This window comes from Hemibagrus wyckioides, linkage group LG11 (assembly GCF_019097595.1).
Source record: "Hemibagrus wyckioides isolate EC202008001 linkage group LG11, SWU_Hwy_1.0, whole genome shotgun sequence".
NCBI lineage: Eukaryota > Metazoa > Chordata > Actinopteri > Siluriformes > Bagridae > Hemibagrus > Hemibagrus wyckioides.
This window is the reverse complement of record NC_080720.1, coordinates 23,254,013-23,278,113: the sequence shown is the minus strand read 5'-3', so window position 1 is coordinate 23,278,113 and position 24,101 is coordinate 23,254,013. Positions and strand designations below refer to the sequence as shown.

Here is a 24,101-nt window from a genome sequence, read left to right as displayed (position 1 = left end):
AGTGGCGCTAGCCATGGTGCTGATCCGCTTCCGTCTATGCGGGCGCCACTGTCCAGGGTGCTGCATCCCTGCCGCTTGTGTTTTCCTGGGAGAGGGAGGGGGCGAGGAGCGACTCTTTTCTGCATGCGTGCGGCGGTGTGCGCAGCGCCGTCACAATGTTTAAATCTATCTATAACTGTTCATTGATAATTCAGTGTAATTTACATTTTTGCTTTGAGTAAAGTGTTAATCAATCTTTGTTACTTAATTGTTTGATTAGTTTGATTATGTTTAAGGACTTCTGAAGTTATCACCAAATATGAACTTTTCTGTGGATGAAGTCAGAAATCTGGAACACTTTGAGGAATATTTAATATTAGTAAGCGTTTTCCTTGGATTCATCATCATTTGCATCAATGGATCATTTGTTTTCACTTTGTTCAAAAGTTCAGTTTTCTATAACAATCCAAGATATGTTTTATACACACATTTGGTTATTAATGACATGATTATGGTTGGTGTCTCTGTGACACTCCTTGTAATGTCATATACATGGTATAATGTAAGTGTCTCACACTGTTGTGTATTAATAATGTTAAGTGCAGCCACTCAGAAGAACACATCACTAATCTTGGCTGCTATGGCAATAGAACGTTACATTGCCATCTGTAAACCTTTGCATCATTCTCAGATCTGTACACTGCACAGAACTTTTATTCTTAATGTTTTGATATGTGGAGTTGGACTTATTCCTCCACTAACAGACCTGATTATTTCTGCCATACTATTTCCTTTGTTTATTTTTAACACTGTTACTGTCTGCTCTTCATCATTTTTGTACAATACCATTTACCATGATCAAAGGAAGCAAGATGTACAGATAATTTACACATTCTTTGTATGGATAATTCTTGTCTACACTTATTATAGGGTGATGATTGCAGCAAGAAAGATGTCAAGTGACAAGGAATCTACTAAAAAAGCCAAGAGCAAAATTCTATTGCATGGAGTACAGCAATTGCTCTGTATGTTGTCCTATGTCCCTCCTGTGCTAGACTTGATTTTTGACTTTTTGATTTTAGACTATTTGAACAAGCTGTGAGAGAGTTCACATGACAAGCACAGTCAGAGGCTGGGGCAAAAGAGACACTTGTGTTGCAGCCATGAATTTTCACCAAGCAGACAGGTGTGGGCATGCAATGGTGGTGCAAATACCCCATGACTGCCGGACTACCTTATACACTGAAAAAAACAATAAGTATAATTTACTCAATTCTTATTTTGCAAGTTTTCCACGAACATTTTTCAAGTAAATTTCACACATATGAAAATTAAGCCTGCAAGCCTGTACATAGTTCCAACACAATGATCAAGTTTGCAGATGACACCACGGTGATTGGACTCATCAGAGACAACGATGAGTCAGCTTATAGAGAGGAGGTGGTCCGTCTAGCTGCATAGTGTGCTGGCAACAACCTGCTGCTCAACACTGCGAAGACCAAGGAGCTCATAGTGGACTTCAGGAAGGACAAAGGTGACACACACACACCTATTCATCTCAATGGAGAGGTGGTGGACCGTGTCACTAGCTTCAAATTCCTGGGTATCCACATCTCCGAGGATCTCTCCTGGACTACCAACAGCTCCAGTCTGGTCAAGAAGGCTCACCAGCACCTCTTCTTCATGAGGGCTCTGAGGAAGAACCATCTCTCTTCAGACATCCTGGTGAACTTCTACCGTTGCACCATCGAGAGCATCCTGACCAGCTGTATCACTGTCTGGTATGGGAACTGCACTGTGTCAGCCCAGAAAGCGCTGCAGCAGGTGGTGAAAGCTGCCCAACGCATCGTAGGAGTGCCACTTCCTAAGATCGAGGACATTTACAGGAAGCGTTGTCTCACCAGAGCACGCAAAATCATAAAGGACTTTTATCACCCTGCCAATAGTCTCTTTGCCCTCCTGCCTTCTGGGAGGTGCTACAGGAGCCTCCGGACCAAGACTAGCAGGTTTAGGAACAGCTTTTTCCCAACAGCTGTTTCTTTGCTGAACTCTGCCTCCACCGATCACACACACATTGACTGAGCACATTATTATCAGTGTATATAACCTTTTTCTGTATATAACCTTTTCTGTGTACAGTTTACATATGTGTACAGTTTACATATACAAATTATTTATTATAGTATACAATATCGTCCTCATTGCATACATCTAAATCATTGCACTCATTGTACATAACTCCTCTGTATACTGTTTACATATTTAATTATTATCATGGTATACAATACCTTCTTTATTGCACCACTACAATCATTTGCACTCATTGCATTTACCTCCTACTGTATACTGTTTATATACTGTTATATATGCAAATTATTTATATATTTTTGTATATTGTTTATATATGCAAATTATTTATTGTTATATACTTATTATTTATGCTAATTATTTGCACTGCAAAATGCACTTCTGGTTAGATGCTAACTGTATTTCGTTGCCTTGTACCCACATGTGCAGTGACAATAAAGTTGAATCTAATCTAATCTAATCTAATCTAATCTAATCTAATCTAATCTAATCTAATCTAATCTAATCTAATCTAATCTAATCAAGTATCAACATATTGTCAGGAACAGCTGGACAGTTCCCTGGTGAACCTTGGAAGCCTTCTTCTCTGTGTGTCTTTTGTGTTACGCCCTTCCCATTGTTCTACTCCTGATTGTGTCACCTGTATCCTATAAGCTCTAATGTCTACCCCTATAAATAGGGATCCTTGTGTTTGTCTCCTTGTCCATGATTGTTACTTGTACTGTGGTTTCTGTCTGGGTTTTGTTTGTTAAGTTCTGTGCTTAAGTTAAGCTCTAGGTTTTGTTCTCATTTTGTTTTGTTAACCACACCTATTTCGTGTCTTAAATGTAATAAAAGCAGTGCTTCACTGAATCCTGAGAATGGGTCTCATTCCACCACATGCTGGCGTGTGCACGCACACCACAGGCGTCCGGGTTTGAGCCCCGTATAGGGCGGGGGTCCCGGACGCTACACATATTAGTTAATCTACTTAACTAAGTTAAGTAAAATTAACAAACCAAATAAGTACATGTAACTTGACCTATTAAATTTTATTGAGTAATTTTTTTACTTACAAATCTGATATAATTAATATAATTAAGTAAAACTAGTTGTTCTTTTAAATACATTTTACTTGTTTTATGCAGTACTGGTAATCAATTTAAATTAAATTAAATTTTTTAAACTAAATAAAACTGATATAATGTAACAATAACATGGTGCTGCGGGAGTCAAGATACAGTCACAGCTTTTTACAGTGTACTAGGATTTGGGGCTGCTGAGGATAGCTGACCCCTTGGTTATCCAAATAACGAGTTGCTAATTTAAATATTTAAAAGATGCTTAGAAGTCATCTCAGTTAGGATATAGTTTTATGACCTTTTTAAAAATTAGTTGTTTCTCAGTTTTCTGCTTATATTTAAGTGCATGTAATATTTTTGCTAATGGTATTAGCTGCAATCTGGAAGACATTGTCTAAATCTGACTCACTGTGAGAAGACCATTTGTACAGTAGAACTCCATGTTTTATAAAATAAGCTACCGGACACCTCTTCAGGCACATACACATTGAAAACACTTTTCTTTAGGCTAGGGTAAGCCTTTTGAGCCTCAATAAGTAAGTAACGGGTAGATCAAAAAAAATTGTTGTCCTTTTTACTAGTCTAAGGAACATGCAGGGGAGGAGACAACACAGCAAACTCTGATACATTTTCAGTAACGCAAGAATCGGACAAATCCACCACATTTTCTAAAAGACAAGCCTTAGCATGAGTCACAAAATATGCAAGGAAAACTGTTGGGTGATCACACAACATATCTGGTAAGGGCCAATCAGCATGGCTGTCCTTGGCACTTCCAATACTAGAAAAACTTCACCTCCAGCTATGTCATTCCCCAGAATGAGTGTACTTTAAATATCCCTGTAACCAGATCGGAGCACAAACACGAACACACATGGTGCAGAGAAACCTTGTACTGCATTGCAATCCATTTAAGAGAAAAAATATGCTTTTCACAAAACAACTGCTCTGAAAAAGGTAAAACTTCAGTTAATATAAATGACAAGGATATTACACTGTTAATATTGTTGTCTATAGGTATCAGGAAGTGAAACACCAGAATCATGTTCATAGAGTTTTTACCCAGCCTGGAGCCCAGGCCTTCCTCTAGCCATTAGCCTCAGCCTAGTGCCACTAGACAGGAGAGGAAGGCTAGTGTTAACTGGATTCCCCCTTGTAAAAATAGGGCAGTTGGTCAGCACACTAAGGGCCAGGCCCATCAGGCAAGACATCTCCGTTAAGTGGGCCAAGAAGGAAACCTGACATCCAAGGTTTAGAGCTCCAGGGAGCTGCAACTCTGGGGCTAGGTAAACCTGTGCCCACCTCTCTTGGGGACAGACCCTCCCAGGAGATTTCCTTCAACAGCACTATCTTCCCCACCACCTGTGGTTTTTCAGGGGCTGTGGTGGTGTCCACTGTGGCTCCCACTCATTCTTTAGCTCCACTCCCTGGAGTGGTCCCTGCCAGTACACTGTTTCAGCATACCAGACATGGCAGAGACACGTTGAGCCTTTCCAAGGCCTGTCACCCACTATTGTCAGTACATGGCAGGTTTTGTTTTTCCAACTAAAGTCATAAAGTCATTGTGTCTCAAATCAGATCTGAGGACTGGTTTGTGACAATAGATCTGAAAGATGCGTATTTTCATATAAACATCCAACCAGAACACAGGAGATTCCTTAAGTTCACTTTCAGGGGTGAAGTATACCAGTAGCATGTTCTCCCTTTCAGCCTAGCTTTGTCTCCATGCACATTAATGAAGTGCTCTGAAGATCCTATGCATCTTCAGGGCATCCATGTACTCAATTACATAGACGACTGGCTTATCTTAGCCCAGTCAAAAGATTTGGTGGCCAGACATCAAGATGTTGTACTTGCCCAAAGGAGGTCTTTTGGCTCAGACTCAATCCAGAAAAGAGTGTGCTTTCTCCCTCTCAGAGAACCACCTTCCTGCCGTGATTTTGGGATTCAACCATGGGCATGCATGTCTCCTGATTGGGTGAATTCTTCCTGGTGTAAAAGATATTCAGCTAGGCCAGCCCCTCTACTGCTCAGGCACAGGTGTTATTGGGGCTCATGGCAGCAGCAGCCAAAGTCATACCTTTGGGTCTGCTACACATGAGGCCATTTCAGTTCTGGCTCAGCAGCTGAAGGTTCCACCCCCAAAATCACCTTCACAGGGTCATAAGGGTAATGTGAAAAAGACCCAGGTTTCTTACCTTGGGTTCCACTCTCGAGGCGTGTTGTTGTTGCAAGACTATTTCAAATTATACCTCTCTCATGGGCTGGGGCATGGTCTTAGACTGCTCATGTCCTGTGGGAAGGCCCTCAACTCATGTAGCACATAAATTGCCTGAAGATGAAGGCTGTGCTGTTAGTCCAGACAGACAACAGTGCGGCAGATTCTTACATCAATCAGATTTGTTCAGACTGGCACAGGAGATCCTGCTCTGGGCGGAGACCAGGTTTTTATCCTGATACTCCTGTTTAAGTAAAATGCTTAAAGTGATTTACATCCTAGGGCACATAGATGCAAGAGCGGTCATACCAACAGCTAAAGATAAATTAAATCCCAGTGAAGAGAGTGGACAGTTTCCGGTACCTGTGTTCACATCACGCAGGACCTGTCATGGTCCTGTCACATCAACACCTTGGTGAAGAAGGCCCAGCAGCGTCTGTACCACCTGAGATGCTTAAGAAACTTTAAATTCCCTTCTCAGTTGCTAAAGACTTTCTACATCTGCACCACTGAGAGGGTCCTGACGGGTAGCATCACTTCCTGGTTTGGGAACAGCACATAGCCCTCTGGAGGGTGGTGCAGTCAGTTGAACGTACCATCCGCACTGAGCTCCCTGACCTGCAGGCCACCTACATTCTTTTTATTTTAGATTCTTCCTATCTTCTAGTGTATTTTTCATATTTTATATTCTAGTTTTCATTTTTATTTAAATTGTATTTCTTATATTTTATATTCTAGTTTTACATTTTTATTTAAATTGTATTTCTTATATTTTATATTCTAGTTTTACATTTTTATTTCCATTACAGGATAGTTGTTAAAAATATTTTACTACGTGTCGTACTGTGTATGATTGTGTATATGACAAATAAAATTTGAATTACAGACATGGCCAAGGCTTCAGCTACACACCTTTTGTCCGATGGCTCTGTTCCCCAGAGTCCTAGCCAGAATGCTCCAGGAGTTCGCCATCTGTTGGTGGCTCCACACTGGCCCAGTCATTTTCCAGTCTTCAAACAGTGCTTAGTGCACTTGGTAGTGGATGCTATTTCCTGGGTCTATGAGGCATGCAGCATGTCTTTGCCTCTAGAAGTATTGCCTCATCTAGGTGCCTTGACTAGAGGTGTTCCTCTTGCTGATATCTGTGTGGCTGCAGGCTGGTGCACTCTGCACACTTTTATTAGATTTTATAGATTGGACCCCACTCCGGTTCCTGCATGACTGCCTTGAGCCAACAATAATAATTATTAGGCAATAATTAACCCTAGTTTTTGGACAATCAAGATGAACTGATAGACGGAAAGAACTGTGATTCCTTTTTGGCAGGAATGAAAAACTGAAGCCACACTGACCAAATATAACTGGACCACAGTGCTTAAAGACAAATATTTTTACTTTCACTCAGGTGAATTTTCAAACATACTTTTCACAGAACAATATTGTTTTAAGTTATTCATATTTGTATGAAGATCAAGTAGAGAAACTTTTTTTAGGTTTATAGTCAAAAGGTACAGAAAATGACATACAGGTTTTGCCCTTGTGTAGTTGCAGACTTAAACCACTAGAGGTCAAAATAACCTATTCCAACTGTAACATGTTGACAATGCATATACTGTATCAAGGTTTTACGTCACTGCGTGAATCAATGCTTGTAGCACACTCTTACAGGACACAAAAGCATAAAAACCACAGCACATAAGAGTATAAAACCCACAAGAGCATAAGGGTGTCAGTTCTGCTTCTGATTTTTATTACGAGTCTACATCTGAAACATTATATATAGTCTTTATCTTTTACTTAACAACTTAACGATCGTAAAAGTATAGTGTTGATGTAAGAGGTTTGAACTCATTCTTAGCACGCCTCTGTTTTTTATATTGCAATATATAAATAACTTGCTTGTACCATAAATACAGCTCACTCACATTTGTTTATTTAAACCAGTGTATCAGCTTATAAACAGTGTATAAAGAATTACAGTGAGAATGAACATTAGCCGAGATGCATTTGAAGGTGTGTTTATAAAGAATTTGATATCGGTTGGATTAGGTGTCATTATAACCTATATCAATGGCATTTTCATATATGCCTTTTTTAAAACTCCAATCTTCTACACTGACACAAGATATATTTTATATATTCACCTTGTCATCAATGACATAATGATGCTTTTCATATCAGTAACTCTGCATGTTATGACTTACACTGTACCACTTGTCAATGTCACAGCCTGCTGTTTTCTGCTTCTGTTGGCCTCAACAACTGCAGACAACACTACACTGAATCTGGCTGGAATGGCCTTGGAACGATACACTGCCATCTGCAAACCACTGCATCACCCTCAGATCTGTACAGTGAAAAGGACCTACATCTGCATTGGTTTGATATGGCTTTTTGCCATTGTGCCTGCTCTAACAGATATCATCATTACCTTACTGAATCAACCTATCAGTTATTTCTCTACATCAACTATGTGCTACAGCAAGAACATTTTTAGCTCTAATGAGCACCTCCTCAAAACAATCTTTACACAAACACTGTATTTGTTAAGTGTGTGGATGACATTGGTTTTTACATACTTCAGGGTTCTTCAGGCAGCTAATGCTGCAACTGCTGATCAGGTTATGGCCAGAAAAGCCCGGAACACTATTCTACTCCATGGCATTCAACTTCTTCTCTGCATGCTTGCATATGTCACACCATTTTTAAACTATATATTTTTTGCATTGTTCCCTAACTATAAAAGTACATTTATGTTTATCACCTATCTATTGGCTAATGTATTTCCACGACTACTAAGTCCTCTTCTTTACGGAGTCCGAGATCAAAAAATGTTTAAACATATTAGAACATATTTGGCATTTGGTCAGTTTAGCACACAGGTTGGACCAGTGGGCAAGAAACCAAACTCTTAGCGCAGGTTTACATCAAGCCAAATAAGGTACTATTCTATGATTTATCTTATGCTGATGTATGGAATACAGTTTATTCTGTTAAGGTTTGCTATTGGCATAAATCATGGCACCTTACAAGTCTAGTTAGTAACATTTGCATCATATTGTCTTTCATTTCAACTTCAGAATATGATGCTTTCTTTCTGAACAGCCAGTTTGATTGTAGAAAAGGCCCTATTGCACTATTAATCATTTTATGCAACAGATTTCCAACTTATTTATTCTTTCTGTTATACATATCAGAAAACTGCAACATGCAGTTATCAATTCTTATATCCATATTAAACATGTTTTTTTGGATGTGAGGTTATGTGTATGTTGAATCATATAAACATAGTATTGAAAAGCAGTATATGTGGACCATAACATAATAACATATTTAAATGTAATAACATAATAAAACAGTGGGCCAAGAAGTGTCTGACTGTATAGTGTGGTAATTATGAGGCATTATATGCAAATACGATTTTCAATTTACCTTTAACCAAGTGGTAATAGGGATTAATGTTTTTAAAAAATCAGTTGCATTTTTCAGATAGACAATTTTTTGCTAAAGGTATGCTTTAGAACTTCGGACCCTGTAGAATTGTGGAACAATTTAGACCTTTTATTTAAGAACTTTACAAAAGTCACAAAAAAATGAAAAATAATTTGCAACCTGGTTTAAATGTATAGATTTATTACAATGTTTATGTGTAAACATTAAGATTCATTTCCAGCAAATATGTGAAACATATGTTTTATTAAATAAAAAAAAAGTTGTTCTAAGAATGTAAGCTAATGTTGATTTATCTGTCCACTTTCAAACTCTGTTTTACTGGTTTTGTGAATACTTTGTGATTACTGAGACTAGGCATAATGCTTGCTGTAAAACACCTTGCCACAACCATCAATAAATACGGTAGATGGATCAGTTTTCCCGATGTACAAAGAGTAAGGTATCAAAATCTCTGCAGTTATGCGATATCCTTTCGTAGTAGAAAAGCTTGACTTCATTCATCCATTACACACCTATTAATGGCATCTGCAAGAACAGAATACATCCCATTACAAAACAAACAAACAAACTTCTCTTTAATCGTTTAGGATATTAAATTATACTTACATTATATATTTATTGTTTAAAAATATATATACATTTATTTTTCACATGATATTATAGTTGTAGTGTTTTAGTCTTCCACTTAGTTAAATAATATCGCATGTGTGCTTCTAACAATGTTAATGACTCTTAATGAATAATGCTGACGTTCTCCGCTTTGCGAGTGATCGTCTTCTCTGCTTGCAATAACTATACATTTTTCATTTACTAAATAATCCAATAACTGGGGTTGCACAGCAAATACTCATACGGAAAAAAAAAAGAAAAACGTGCCGGTCTGCTGCTCTGAGACACGTGCTTCGTGCGAGACGCTCAGTTTTCACGAGGGCGTCGTTTGCGGCGAAAAATCCCGTCTCTTGTCCATTAGAGGTGGAACACACGCTTTAAAGACGGAGCAGGAAACCTATGTTGAGGAAACTTGTTCATCGAACACGGAAGATGATTCGGGGCAAGTCGTGGGAAAAAACAAATGATAGATATAGCAGAACGTGAGTGCATGTGTTACTGCATTTTTGAGGTGAGTTATGACACTTTCAGATAATAATAACAATAATAATAATAATAATAAGGGGGGTCAATAAGTAAGTGAACATAAGATTCGAATTTTAATACTGTAGTTGTTACAGTGTAGCCTTTTAGAATATGGTGCAATGTTTTTTTATATATATATATATGCAATAGGTATATAATGTTTTTATCTGAGAACATGGCAGTCAGTAGCTTACTCTCTTTAAATATAGATTAAGTTCATCCTTAAGTGCATAAAGTGCCTAGGAACAGTTCTCCAGAGAAGAGTGCACTCTGTAATATTTAAGCTCTGTAAATTATTATGAAAGTCTCCAGCTGTCTACTAACATTTAAGGGGAGAATGCACTGCCTGTATAATTTTGGAGTGTACAGGTATTTCATATATAACAGCAGCCTGTAGTCCAGTAATAACAAATCAATTAGTATGTAATCAATTAGTGAATTTCCTATTCATGCAGTAGACTATTCAAAGCAATTTTAATATAGTTAGAAGGCATACTTGAGCACAACTCAGGGCATATACAGACAGATTTTAATCTCTCTCTCTCTCTCTCTCTCTCTCTCTCTCTCTACCATTTATTCAAGGTGTTCTCAAACTTTGTACAGGCAGGGACCACTTTAGCTGTTTAACTTAATTACACCCATTATTTAGATTGCATATCAATCCAGTTGCACCAAACATTAAAAATTGTTTAAAGAGTCACATTTTTGCATTGCATATTAATTAATGAAATATTGGGTTTATTTTGCTTAGTTTTAATTTTTTTAGTAAGCGCAGAGAGAGAGAGAGAGAGAGAGAGAGAGAGAGAGAGAGAAACTTCAATCCTGTTGCTTAATTGCTTTACAATCCTATTAAATTAAAGTTTGAGGTAACATTAAATGAAGGATTGAAGTAAAATATTTTTTTCAGTGGTGAGGAAGCAAGACTGACTTCTAGCCAAAGTGTTGATAAAGAAAGAATATGCTCATGATCTATGATTTTATTTGCATGGCTGCATCTGGAACTGGCTCACAAATCCTTACTGATTGTTTAACTAATGATGGTAGCCAGAGAATGAATTCAAAAGTCAACAGAAACATTATGTCTTCCAATTTACAAAGAAAAGTACCCAGTCAATATTGGAGGAAGCTTACTATGCATTTATGATGCTTTTCCAGACACAACATTGTTGTTATGACACAGTGTAAAATGTCTTCAATGTATAGCAAAAACAAAGAATTGCCCTTGCTGTTCCAATGTGTTCAGAGGATACTGTACTTACAAAAATAGGTAGCAAAATGAATACTGAAAATACAACAGTAGAAAAGGATGCAGTCATTTATATTCACTTTAAAAAAGCAAAATGTGCTGTCTTTATTTTAGTGTTTTAGTGTTTACTTTTAGTGTTTACTTGATTCCTGCTCACAAATAAATCAGCTGTCAGTGTTTTTTGGGAATGGTAGGCAGATAATTTATTTATCTTGCTTAAAGTATTTTAATTTATATAGATAACTGGTGAAAATACACCATAATTTGAAAAGACAATGTGAATGAATACTTCTCATTCAAGTGAGCAATATCATTCCTCAATCTAGCCCACATTTTTCATCCATTCATTCATATTCACTAAGCACTTATCTTGTTCAAGGTCATGATGGATCTGGAGCCAGACCACTGGGCACCGGGCCAATAAACCCCACAAACACACACACACATACACACACACACACACTAATTTGTAAAATGCCTTTCTGTGTCACTTATTAAAATAATTTTGATAACTTGTATATGTGAACTGCTACTTTCTTTTCAGACTGACTGGACAATTGCATCATGTATCATTATACATTACTTATAGATCTCTTATAGATAGCTTAATGCTCCATTATTTCTTCTCTACTGCACCTTCCTTGTCATTATTCTTTGAGTTAGATAGTCTTTTCTAGGCTAAAACCAAACACAGACTTATTCATTAGATTGCCTAAAAGTTTAGCCTGATTAATCTCTAAAAAGAACACTTTCTCACTGTCCCAGAGTCTTAGAAAGATTCATTTGTCTCTCTTTGATGTTAGGGATTGTGATATTAAGCTAGTGTTGGTGCTCGTGTAGTCTACAGTATCAGTGAAATAGACTGATATTAACAAACTTACATAGAGTATAAGACAAGTAATATATATATATATATATATATATATATATATATATATATATATATATATATATATATATATATATAAATATATATATGATCAAGCCTCATAATTTAAAATAAGTTTTATTTTGTCAGTACAATTGCACACAGTTCATTTACTATGCTCATTTTGAATGATGATAGATACTTTAAATCAAGGAATACACCTTCTGAAAACATTAGATTGCATCATTCTTAAGTATTGTCTTCAAACAAGCTGTTGTGTATGTCTTCACAGACAAATACAATATGGTGAACAAGAACCTTCCTGGTTGTGATCAGACACCAGATGACCACCTGGTTAACATCAACGTGGGTGGTCTAAAGCACAGTTTCTCTTCTAGCACTCTACTGAGGTTTCCAGACACACGGCTGTGTCGCCTTCTGTCCTGTGACACTGTGGAAGCCATTTTACAGGTTTGCGATGACTACGACATTCAAGAGAAGGAATTTTACTTTGACCGAAACCCTAATCTCTTTCCTTATGTTTTCCATTTCTATCATACTGGGAAATTGCACATTATGGAGGAGCTGTGTATCTTCTCCTTCTGCCAGGAGATTGAGTACTGGGGCATAAATGAGTTTTTCTTGGATAGTTGCTGTAGTTATCTTTACCATGATCGCAGGTTAGAGAGGCATCACAAGTCCTGGGATGAGGAAAGTGATGTAAGCAGTGTGGACACTTCTGTGGATGAGATATCCGACCTTAACAAAGATATCCAACATTTCCAGGACATGCGTTTTGGTAATATACGTAAGTGTCTGTGGTTGACCTTGGAAAACCCAGGATATTCCATTCCAAGCAAGCTCTTCAGTTTGGTTTCTATCATTGTTGTGCTAATGTCAGTTGCCACCATGTGCATCAACAGTATCCCAGAGTACCAGGTTCATGACGACAGTGGTCAGCTAATTGAGGATCCAACCATGCAAGCTTTGGAGATTTTTTGCATCTGTTGGTTCACTTTTGAAGTAGTAACACGCATGATCCTTGCACCAAACCATCGGAAGTTTTTCCTTCATCCTTTAAACATGATTGACATTGTTTCAGTGGTACCTATCTACATCACCCTTATTTTTGACCTGCTTGCTGGTAGTGAATCAGAGCTGGAAAACATTGGAAAAATTGTTCAGGTTCTTAGGCTCATGAGGATCTTCAGAGTGCTGAAGTTGGCCAGACACTCAACAGGCCTGAGGTCATTAGGTGCTACATTACGGGTAAGATAATTCTGCTAGTAAATTATAGTCAGCTTTCTAAATGCAGAATAAAATGACAATGCTGTTGAAAAGGTATTGACATCAGTATCCAACTAATAATATACACAACCAGTCAAAAGTTTGGACACACCTTTTAATTCAATGTTTTTTGTTTAGGGATTTATTTCCTACATTCTAGAACAATACTGGAGATTTCTAAACTATGAAATAACACGCATGGACTTAAGTAATCCATATGTAATGACAACAAAAAACAGTCAGTTGTTATTTTGAGACATGAAGGTCAGGTGTTCTGGAATAGTTCTTGCTAAACAGTATTGTCAAGTTTTGCATTTGCAAAACCCATCAAGCACCATGATGAAACTGGCTCACATGAAGACCATCCAGTAAAGCAAGACCAAAACTTACCTCTGCTGCAGAGGAGAAGTTCATTTAGAGTTACCAGCCTCAGAAATCACCAATTAACAGCACCTCAGATTAGAGCCGTTATGAAGGCTTTTGCAGAGCATCAGTAGCAGACATATCTCAATATCAACTGTTCAAACGAGATTATTGTGTATTTCGCCCGCCTTGAGCATTTTTAGAAAGAAATAAACATCAAGAAAGACCATGGAATTAGAAGGTGTGTCCAAACTTTTGACTGGTAGTGTATATATTATAATATATAATATATAAATATAATATATATATATATATATGTATATATGTATATATATACCCTCAGTGGTCAGTTTATTAGGCACATCTATTTTGCAGCTGGTCATAAGACATTTCTATAAGGTAAATCTTCCTTTATAGACCTGTATATTCTTGTTGGTGGGTTTTTTTCAGACAAATCTACCATTTTGAGTTACGTCGTAGGTATACAATTATAAACAGTAACAATAATGCCATGCAAAAGTTATTTTTAATGTGATGTTCCTTATTTAATACAAGATTTCAAGATGTCATACAGTTCACCTTCCTCCCTGCTTCATGGTTATCCTTTTAGCACAGTTACAGAGAGGTGGGCATCCTTCTACTGTACCTGGCAGTAGGTGTATCTGTCTTCTCTGGCGTGGCTTACACTGCAGAGTATGAAGAGGATGTTGGTTTGGACACCATTCCTGCTTGCTGGTGGTGGGGTACAGTAAGCATGACCACTGTTGGCTATGGGGATGTAGTACCTGTCACAGTGGCTGGAAAGTTAGCAGCTTCTGGATGTATTCTGGGTGGCACTTTAGTAGTGGCCTTACCCATTACCATCATCTTCAACAAGTTCTCACATTTTTACCGCAAACAGAAGGCTTTGGAGGCTTCTGTGAGAAACAACAACAAGAAGGGACAGGAACAAATGAAGGAAGAAGGATCGGAAGGTGATAGCCAGTGTTTGGAGGATGAGGAAAAGGAAATGGAAAATAACGGGGAGAATGAAGGAGGGGTCGTAAATTACAGTTATGTGCATAATCTGCTTTCAGCATCTTCTACACAATATGCAATCAATTAACTATTTTCAAGGGGTAAAGAACTTCATCATCTCTGAAACTTATTTTTCCATTATCTCCAATAGTATCAAAGCCAGGACAGTATATAACTCATGGTTCAAACACTTAATTATATATGAACATACATAAATCTCCTTATGAAAATTTGTATGTATGTATGTATGTATGTATGTATATTCAATTCAGTTTAATTTTATTTGTATAGAACTTTTAACAATGGACAGTATCACAAAGTAGCTTTACAGAAATATATTAATCCCAGATATAAAAGTAAAATGTATGAATTTATCCCTATATCCCCTTCCTATCGGCTAATCATGAATTGCAGGTACAATTGGAATTTTTTTTAAATTAATTTTATGAAAAGAAAATTTATTGGGTTTCACAAATCCAGTACATTGCAAGCATACATCGTTTTCCTGACATTTTTAATAATAATAATTTTTTTTAAAACGTTAACCAAATGTGTAGGAAACATGCAGACTTAAAAACAAGTCAGACCAGGATCAAACCTTCCAACTCTGATACAAGCATGTCCATAAATACACTATATAGCCAAAAGTATTAGGACACCCCCAAAACATTGAAATAAAGTGTTGTTTTTCAGGGGTTGGGATTGGCCCCTTAGTTCAAGTAAAAGGAACTCTTAATGCTTCAGCATACCAAGACATTTTGGACAATTTCATGCTCCCAACTTTGTGGGAACAGTTTGGGGATGAACCCTTCTGGTTCCAACATGACTGCGACCAGTGCACAAGATGATTGAGTTTGGTGTGGAGGAACTTGGGATGAATTAGAGCAGAAAGTAGCCAAAACTGGAATGTCTGCCTTTACATGCGCATGACTTTAATATAGAGTGGGCCTGCCCTTTGCAGCTATTACAGCTTCAAATCTTCTGGGAAGCCTTTCCACAAGGTTTAGGATTGTGTTTATGGGAATTTTTGACCATTCCTCTAGAAGAGCATTTGTGAGGTCAGTCACTGATATTGGATGAGAAGGCCTGGCTGGCAGTCTCCGCTCAAATTTATCCCAAAGGTGTTCTATCTGGTCCAAAATGTCTTAGTATGCTGACACATTAAGAGTTCCTCTCACTGGAACTAAGAAGCCAAGCCCAAACGCTTAAAAACAACACCTGAATTCAGTGATGTGGAGGGGTTCCCAAAACTGTTGGCAAAATAGTGTACATACATACATACATACATACATAAATGGCACACATTTTCTAAATAAAATTCTAATTCTAGAATTTACAACTGCACAGGTTTAAAATTTTTCCAGGAGAATTAGATGTATTTTCAACATAGTATATATGATTTTCTACTGAATAACAAATGGTTAGTTAAAGTATTATTAAGATTAATAAGTATAAAGAGAAATAGCACTTTAATTTTAATTAGATATTATCTTTAAAAATCAATATAAGATAATATAATGTCAGATGCAGTGTAAAAAAGGAAGAACGTAGATGCTTGTGCAGGGAGTTTCATTCCTTTGACTAGGCTATGCAATATTACCTCAAGTTATGAATGTGCATCTAATCCAGAGTGAATTTTGCTGCTTTGCACACAGTAGTACAGGGACTGACTCTGTATCTACTATGAGTCTGAACATTTTCTTTAGTTTTCAGTCAATATTGGTAAAATCATCTTTAGGCTTGTGTGATATAGCAGTTTTGTCATCTTTACACAATATTACAGTAAATTGCCATGATATCAAGGTTTACACAGATTATATTACCAGACCTACCAATTTGTTTTCCATAGGAGCTTGAAAGTAGGGGGAAGATCCAATAAACATAATAATAAATAATGATCTGGAGATGTCTTTTGGTTCAAAAAAATATGCAGCATTGGTATGACCAAACTTTATTGCATGTGTATGTGTAAATTGATTATCACAATATTTTAAAAATGAAAAATCATGAGTTAGGGCAGCATTGCCTTATTCATTATCACTTTCAATATATATGATTATTTATGACTGTTTATAATTTATATTGATGTCTGTCAATCCAAGATGTACAGTAGGAGGAAGTTTCACTTGCAGAGCAATGGAAATAAAAGTTCCAGATTGAACAGGTATTACAAGGTGGTAACAAAATTAATTAATTAATTTATTTATTTATTTATTTATTTATTTGAAATTAATTATATAAAAATGCATTTATCTACACCTTATATAAAAAGTAATTAAAACAATAATGTTTAGAAAATGATTTCCTTTTTACTGCTACTATTGCTTCTATTATTACTACTACTACTAACAAGAACAATAGTAATATTATTGTATTATGTATTATTATATCAAAAGCACTTTAACTAGTGTTGGAAAAATGAGAACATTTGTAAGAAAACAGGAAAAAAATAATCACCTTGGACAGCAAATGTACCTGCAATTAATGAAAGACCTAAATATATATCTGATTAGATGTCATTTAAAACGACTCTTCATTCCCTTGTGTTTTAAAGATGTGATTTAGGAATGAAAGCTGGATTCAGAGCAGCAAATGAAAATACACAAATGGGTAGAAAAAATATGCACACTACAGGGCCTACTCTTGTTCAATATAAATAATTTTATATTAAGCATTTCAATGTGTACTGTACAGAGAAACACTAGCCACTAGCTGGCAAATGTCAGCTTGGTAGCTAAAACATTTAAAACAGGTGAATTCAACTAAACCGAAGATTTCTGACATTGTTAAGTCTGCAGGATGGATATTGTGACGGCTAATGCATTATTTTGTCACACTACTGGCAATCAATAGATATCTGACTTAAATGGTTTAATAGGTTCCACTGGTCACTTATATGTACACTCATGAACAAACAAGCAAACTAATTATGTATGTATGTATGTATGTATGTTTTTTTGGTATAGATGCATTAGCTTTTATCTGTCCTGTAACAATCACTTACATGTAAACTCCTAGTTATGGTGTTACTGTTACTCAATGCATTTTACACGAGAGACTCAAGTAAGATTAGAATGTAACGACGCTGTCATTTGTTTCTAAATATGCTAATTATGCTCTACACAACATATACATTTTATCTATGCTTTATTAAGAATTCTCTATACAACATTTTTGTTTCAAGAACAAAAACCTGTTTACTGAACAGTGCTTTACTGCTTTACTTCACATAATTTAATCTATGCATACCTTAATAAAGAGACATTTTAGAGAATGCACACTGTTCTGGACTGTAAAATCTATAACATTAAAAAACCTTCAAATTCATAAAATAAATTCATTTCACCTCTGCATCCCTTTTTACCTATTTGTATTACCCTATGTATTCACATACCAGACCATTGTGACTGGTCACAATATAATATAAAGAAAATAATGCATTAAATAACTTAATAAATTCATAAATAAATGCAATACTTCAAGCCATCACGAAATTTATTATTATCCTTTATATAAGGTTTTATTTATTTTTAATATCTATTTTATAGATATAAAAAGACATGAAGTGGCCTACTATATAGAATAGCCAGAGACATCTTGGTTCCCACTGCTGCTCTCACTGGTGGTAATGTCGTTCCAGGGCAGACTTATCACTGATGAGCTGTGACAACCCTCACCATGCTATCTGCACCTGTGGGTTTGGCACATAACTGACCTCACAGGCGACTGTATGTGAGGGTAGCTTGATCTGAGGAAACAGTCCTGGAAATGATTCTGGATGCTAGAGCCCCTACTGTACAGGTATTGTTTGCTCTCAAGTGGGAACTGAGCCAAAAATCATGTGTGCCCCAATAATTTAAGTGAAGTGTACTGTTGTGCTAGCCTTTTTGCAGGGGCAACTGTATAAGTGCAAGTGCCTGTGTATGCAAGTGCCAAGTGTCTGTGGTTGACTATTTTAGATTGAACATTTTAGGTAAACACAGCACAGTAAATGGTACCTTGCTATGAGCTCATAACAGAGATTACCTTCATCTGCCACACTCCCCCAAAATCCTGGTATAGGATTTCCCCCTACTGTTGGAGTCCCTGGAAGACCTCTCTGTAGAAACCTAGAAATAGCCTTTTTGCTTTACTAGATAAATTAAAGTGAACTCAAAGACACCAGGGTAATAATTTAAACAATGAATTAATAAATTTGATTATCTACTAATGGTTGAATAAAGTCCAGTCAACCCCTAAACTGTGGAACACCTTGTTAATCATCCAAAATAGAAATGCGATAATACTAAATAAAATGTATTTTTCTTGACTTAAAACTATTAAAATATTCCAATATGTACACATTTTGAGGTAAATGCAGAATAGCTTGAATGATCACAAGCAAAAAACATTTTGTATTAATATACATTCATTCCTGTTGTGCTATTCAGTTGGAAATTCTGATTCTCTGTGAACCAGTACGCATTGTACAGAAGCCAAAAATATCAAGTTACATTTCTCACTGAATTCAGAAAGAGAGAGTGCCAGAAGAGAGGCAATTATGGCAGAGAGCAGAAACAGAGGATCAAAAATGACCAAATACAAGACAAGTCTACAGTGTTCTTAATCAATTAGTTTTATATTATTTGCCGAACAAGCACAAATGTCACTACTGCAACATAGAATATTGTAAAATAATGCACTAGCAGACTGAAAAGAATTAGTAGAGCAGACTGGGAGCCACACACACTCAAGGTCCTTAAACTCAATAGCAGCTAAATATACTCAGCCCCAGCACTGGAAGTCTATTGCAGACAATAATTCAAGGGCACATCTAGGCATTTACATTAAACAGGTCCTCCAGAAGTCTTAATAATGTTGTGCTGCAGGTAATTCAACTTTAATCAGTCATCAGAGTCCTTCACAAGTCTTATTTCTCCACCTGTCTGCTTCTGATACTTCCCACAATGGCAGTGTCCTCAAAGAATTTCTGCAGATGACCTGATTCAGAATAATGAATAGCACATAATGTTGTATAGATTAAACAGGAAGGAGATGAACACAGGATTCATCCAAGATGGAACCTTCCACCCCCAACAACACAGGCTTTATGGTACTGAAAGCACTAAAGAGAAAAAAGATCCTCACAATCAGAGTAGAGTTGTGTCAGTAATTGGTAAGGTAAGCTGATATATGCATTTATAAGGTCTTTTAATGTTTATAATCAGAGCCACTTGTGACAATCATTTGAAAATTTTGCTTACCTTTTTTTTGGGAACCAGTACAATACAAAGAGTGTTTCACATTACTGGAACCTTGCTGCTAGGCAGACTGCTGTTCAGACTGAAAGATGCAGTAGACGATTCCATACAGTTGCTTATTTACATGATCAACAGTAGTGCTGATCTAGAATGTCAGTAGTGGTAGAGGAAAAGGAAGGAGTAAATATTTAATATCATTGCATGCAATCAAAAGTAGCTAGTGTTTCTAAAACATGTTTCTAAAATTCTTTGTTCTCTGTGGGATTTTTTTCTCTCCAAAACCAGGTCATTCTGGTGGCCAGCTCAAGGTTTACCCAAAATATGGATGCAAGTGCATGTCCATAATAATTAGACAATATTTCTTATTATTTTTCAGTTTACGTACTGGCAAAATGTAGTATATTGGGATAATTGTTTTATTTCAGTTTGCTAAGTGTTGCTTGCATAAAATTGCAGCTTGATATTACAGTCTCTCCAACCAAATTGTGAACAGAATAAAATCACATGGATTTTACATTTCTTTTTAGGAACTGTGTAGTCAAACTTTAGACTATTTTGGTTTTATACATATAGTCATGTGAAAAAATTAGGACACCCCATGAAAGCCTGTGTTTTTTTTTTTCTTAACATGAAACATAAAAAAACATATGGGCATTTGATCTTCATTTTAACAATATTGAAAGATTCAAGTAATATAACTAAACAAATCAAACCAAAGAAAATAATGATTTTATAATGATCTGTAAAATGTAATTTTAAAAATGAAATTTCCCAAAGAACACAGAGACAAAGTCCAAGACTTCTGGAATGTGTACTCTGTAATGTGCTTCAGACAGATGAGTCTAAAATTGAATTATTTGGACACCATAACGGCATGTTTGGCATATACCAAATACAGCATTTCAGCAAATGAACCAACTATAAAACATGGAGGTGGAAGTGTTATAGATTGAGGATACTTTGCTGCAGCAGGACCTGGCCAGCTCACCATCATAGAATCCATTATGAATTCTACATTGTATCAGAAGGTGCTTGAGGAACATGTAAGACCATCTGTCAAAGAATTGAAGCTAAAGCGGAACTGAACCTTGACAAAGACCCAAAACATACCTGTAAATCCACCAAGGACTGGCTGAAAAGTAAAAACTGGAGAATTCTGGAACAGCAAAAGAAGATCTAATCCTGTGGGGTGATCTGAATTTGAATAAACCCCCCAAACATCACACAGCTGAAAGAATTCTGCATTGAGGAGTGGGGGAAACGTTCTTCCAGTCGATGTCAGAAACTGGTAGATGGCCTCAAAAAACGTCTCATTAAGGTTAATTCAAACCAATAGGAGAAACATAGGGTTTCCTAACTTTAAACAAATTGTGTTAATGCTTTGGCTAAATAACATAAAGAAATCAGTATTTGGTGGAGTAACCCCGATTTGCATGCGTTTTAGCTCCATGCTCTCCACCAGTTTTTCACATTGTTCTTGGGTAACTTTATACCACTCTTTTTGCAAAAAAGCAAACAGCTCAGGTTTGCTTGATGGTTTGTGACCATCCATCTTCCTATTGATGACATTCCAGAGGTTTTCAATAGTGTTCAAATCTGGTGATTGGGCAGTGGTCTCTTATGATATATAAATATATATACACATACACATACATATATACACCACCTTTTGCAGCAATTACAGCCTGGGCATTTTTGCAGTCAGTTTTTCAAGATAATCTGATGAGATTTCACCCCATGCTTCCTGGAGCATCTCCCACAAGATGGATTGGCTGATGGAGTCTTCCTCTGTAGCTGAAATCAAGCTGAAATGTGCAAATGATCCCAACTTTTGAGCGGTAGTGTATGTATTATTGATCTTTTACAGAGATATATTTGCATTAGTTTTATTTGTTTAAACATATCTACCCAGCATGCAAAATATATCTGACTAGTTTGTATATACTTTCAAATTCAAATTCAAATTCAAATTTTATTTGTCACATACGAAATCATACACAGTACGACATGTAGTGAAATGCTTTTCATTTCTTTTGCGCATCAAAACCATTCTTACGCATTGCAGCTGTGTTCATGGTCAGCACCGGCAGATGCTTAATGGCTTGGGTATTGTATTGCAGATATCCCACCTAATATTCCCCTCCAACACATCTCACAGCTCAAGTTACGGTAAGTTTATTCTGAAGCACATTAATGGTAATACAAGCTTTGATCCTGGAACAATCTCACACTCTAGTGCATTTCCTTACTCTCCTTATTTCTAGGTTGCTTACTTAGCCTGCAGTAAGGCTAGGATTGTTAGGGGAGGTGAGACGTAGTGGGTAGGGAATTTGTTTTAATTTTTCCTTAAAAGTACTTTATGATTATAGTAATTCATTAACTAAAGGCTGCTGTATAATTTCAAGAATACATATTCAAAAAGCAGTTTTCTATTAGCAATTACCTTGAATAATATCTGTGTAATCAATAATTAGTTAGTATGTTTTGTATATATATATATATATATATATATATATATACACACACACACACACACAAAACATACTAACTAATTATTAATCCTAAAATGTATATAAATGTATATAACACTATAACCTTTACAGGTGAACTTAATTTGACCTTTTCTACACTTTTGAATGCACATGTCCAACTGTTCAGTGTTTATATCTTGCTGTTCTCTAACAAGGTGCTTAAAATTCACAACTGGTGTTTGATCCATGAATCGACCAAAACATTTTCTGGTTCAATTAGAATTGGTATTTAAACAGTCCTCTTCATCATGCTGTTCACATTTTGATCAACAGTACCTCGCCATTGCGAGGCTTCAAACAGGATGTTCTCAGAGGATGTTCCACTGAGCTTAGAGTGTCACAGAGTGTCATCAGCAGGTTGCGACAGACATACAGAGAGACTGGAAGAGTCACAGAAAGGCATAGAAGTGGACGTCCTTTGGCCACATCCCACGTGGATGACCGCTTCATTGTGAACAGTGCCCTGTGGAACCAGATGATGAATGCCACTCAACTCCAGGCACATTTAAGGGAGGTGAGAGGCACCCAAGTGTCATGTCAGACCATTCGAAACATTTACATCAGCGTGGTCTGTGTGCTAGACGACCTGCAAGGGTACCTGACCACACCACCAGGCACAGGTCGAGCATTTATGCTGGATGAGGGACCAGTGGGACTCAGTGCTGTTCTCTGATGAAAGTTGATTCACGTTGAGCAGAAATGATGGCCGTAAACAATGTTGGAGACGTCAAGGAGAGCGCTATGCATCAGCCACTGTTGTGGTGGTGTTACAGTCTGGGCAGGTGTGTCTACTCAATACAGAACTGCCCTACATCTTGTGAATGGTACAGTGACAAGCCAATACTACCTGAATAACATCATTAATCCAGTCATTGTGCCCCTGCATGAACAACACAGGCCTAATTTCATCTTCATGGACAACAATGCTCCAGCTCATCGAGGTCGCATCATTAGGGAACGGCTGCTGGAGGCTGGGGTACCTCAAATGGAGTGGCATGCACTTTCTCCAGACCTGAATCCCATAGAAAACCTATGAGATCAGCTGAGTCGCCGTGTAGAGGCTTGTAACCCTGCACCCCAGAACCTCAATGACCTGAGGGCCGCACTTCAAGAAGAGTGGAATGCCATGCCTCAGCAGACAATAAGTCGACTCGTGAACAGCATGAGACGTCGTTGTCAAGCTGTAATTGATGGTCAAGGGCACATGACAAATTATTGAGACATTAACATTTTTTGTTCTGGTATACCCACCACTGTTGTTGGCTTTTGTTTCAGTAAATTGTTTGAGATGAGGAAATCACCATTGCATGCTTCTACTTAAATGCCCTACTTTCATGATATAATATCACTGTAGGGTGAACTTTTTACATTTTCCATAAATTTCACCCAAAAGCCAAATATCCTTAACTTTTTGTGAGTAGTGTATGTATACATACACACACACACACACACACACAGTTATAAGAACAGGCAAGTACTACATTCTTACAAGGCAGCAGACTCAAAGTGAGTACATGGATGCTGGCAAATTGCTTCCCCTAAATAATTGATTTAAGTCTTCTAAAAGACATCCCTTTAAGTGCCCTATGTTGTGATTGCTAGATGACTGGGTCAGA

At 36.9% G+C, this 24,101-nt stretch overlaps 3 protein-coding genes across 3 annotated transcripts; all 3 read left to right on the top strand.

The window, feature by feature from the left end:
- Positions 1–298: 298 nt before the first annotated feature.
- Positions 299–1,081, top strand: LOC131361460 (odorant receptor 131-2-like). The gene has a single exon (XM_058402547.1). The coding sequence runs from the start codon at positions 299–301 to the stop codon at positions 1,079–1,081; it is 783 nt and encodes a 260-aa protein (XP_058258530.1).
- A 6,250-nt stretch (positions 1,082–7,331) lies between these two features.
- On the top strand, positions 7,332–8,261 carry LOC131361459 (odorant receptor 131-2-like). Its single transcript, XM_058402546.1, has one exon. It carries the CDS (start codon positions 7,332–7,334, stop codon positions 8,259–8,261), a length of 930 nt encoding a protein of 309 aa, XP_058258529.1.
- A 1,579-nt stretch (positions 8,262–9,840) lies between these two features.
- Positions 9,841–14,863, top strand: si:dkey-43k4.5 (potassium voltage-gated channel subfamily S member 2). Its single transcript, XM_058402545.1, has 3 exons — positions 9,841–9,850; positions 12,340–13,316; positions 14,308–14,863. The coding sequence occupies exons 1-3, from the start codon at positions 9,841–9,843 to the stop codon at positions 14,800–14,802; spliced, it is 1,482 nt and encodes a 493-aa protein (XP_058258528.1). The 3' UTR covers positions 14,803–14,863.
- Positions 14,864–24,101: the final 9,238 nt, after the last annotated feature.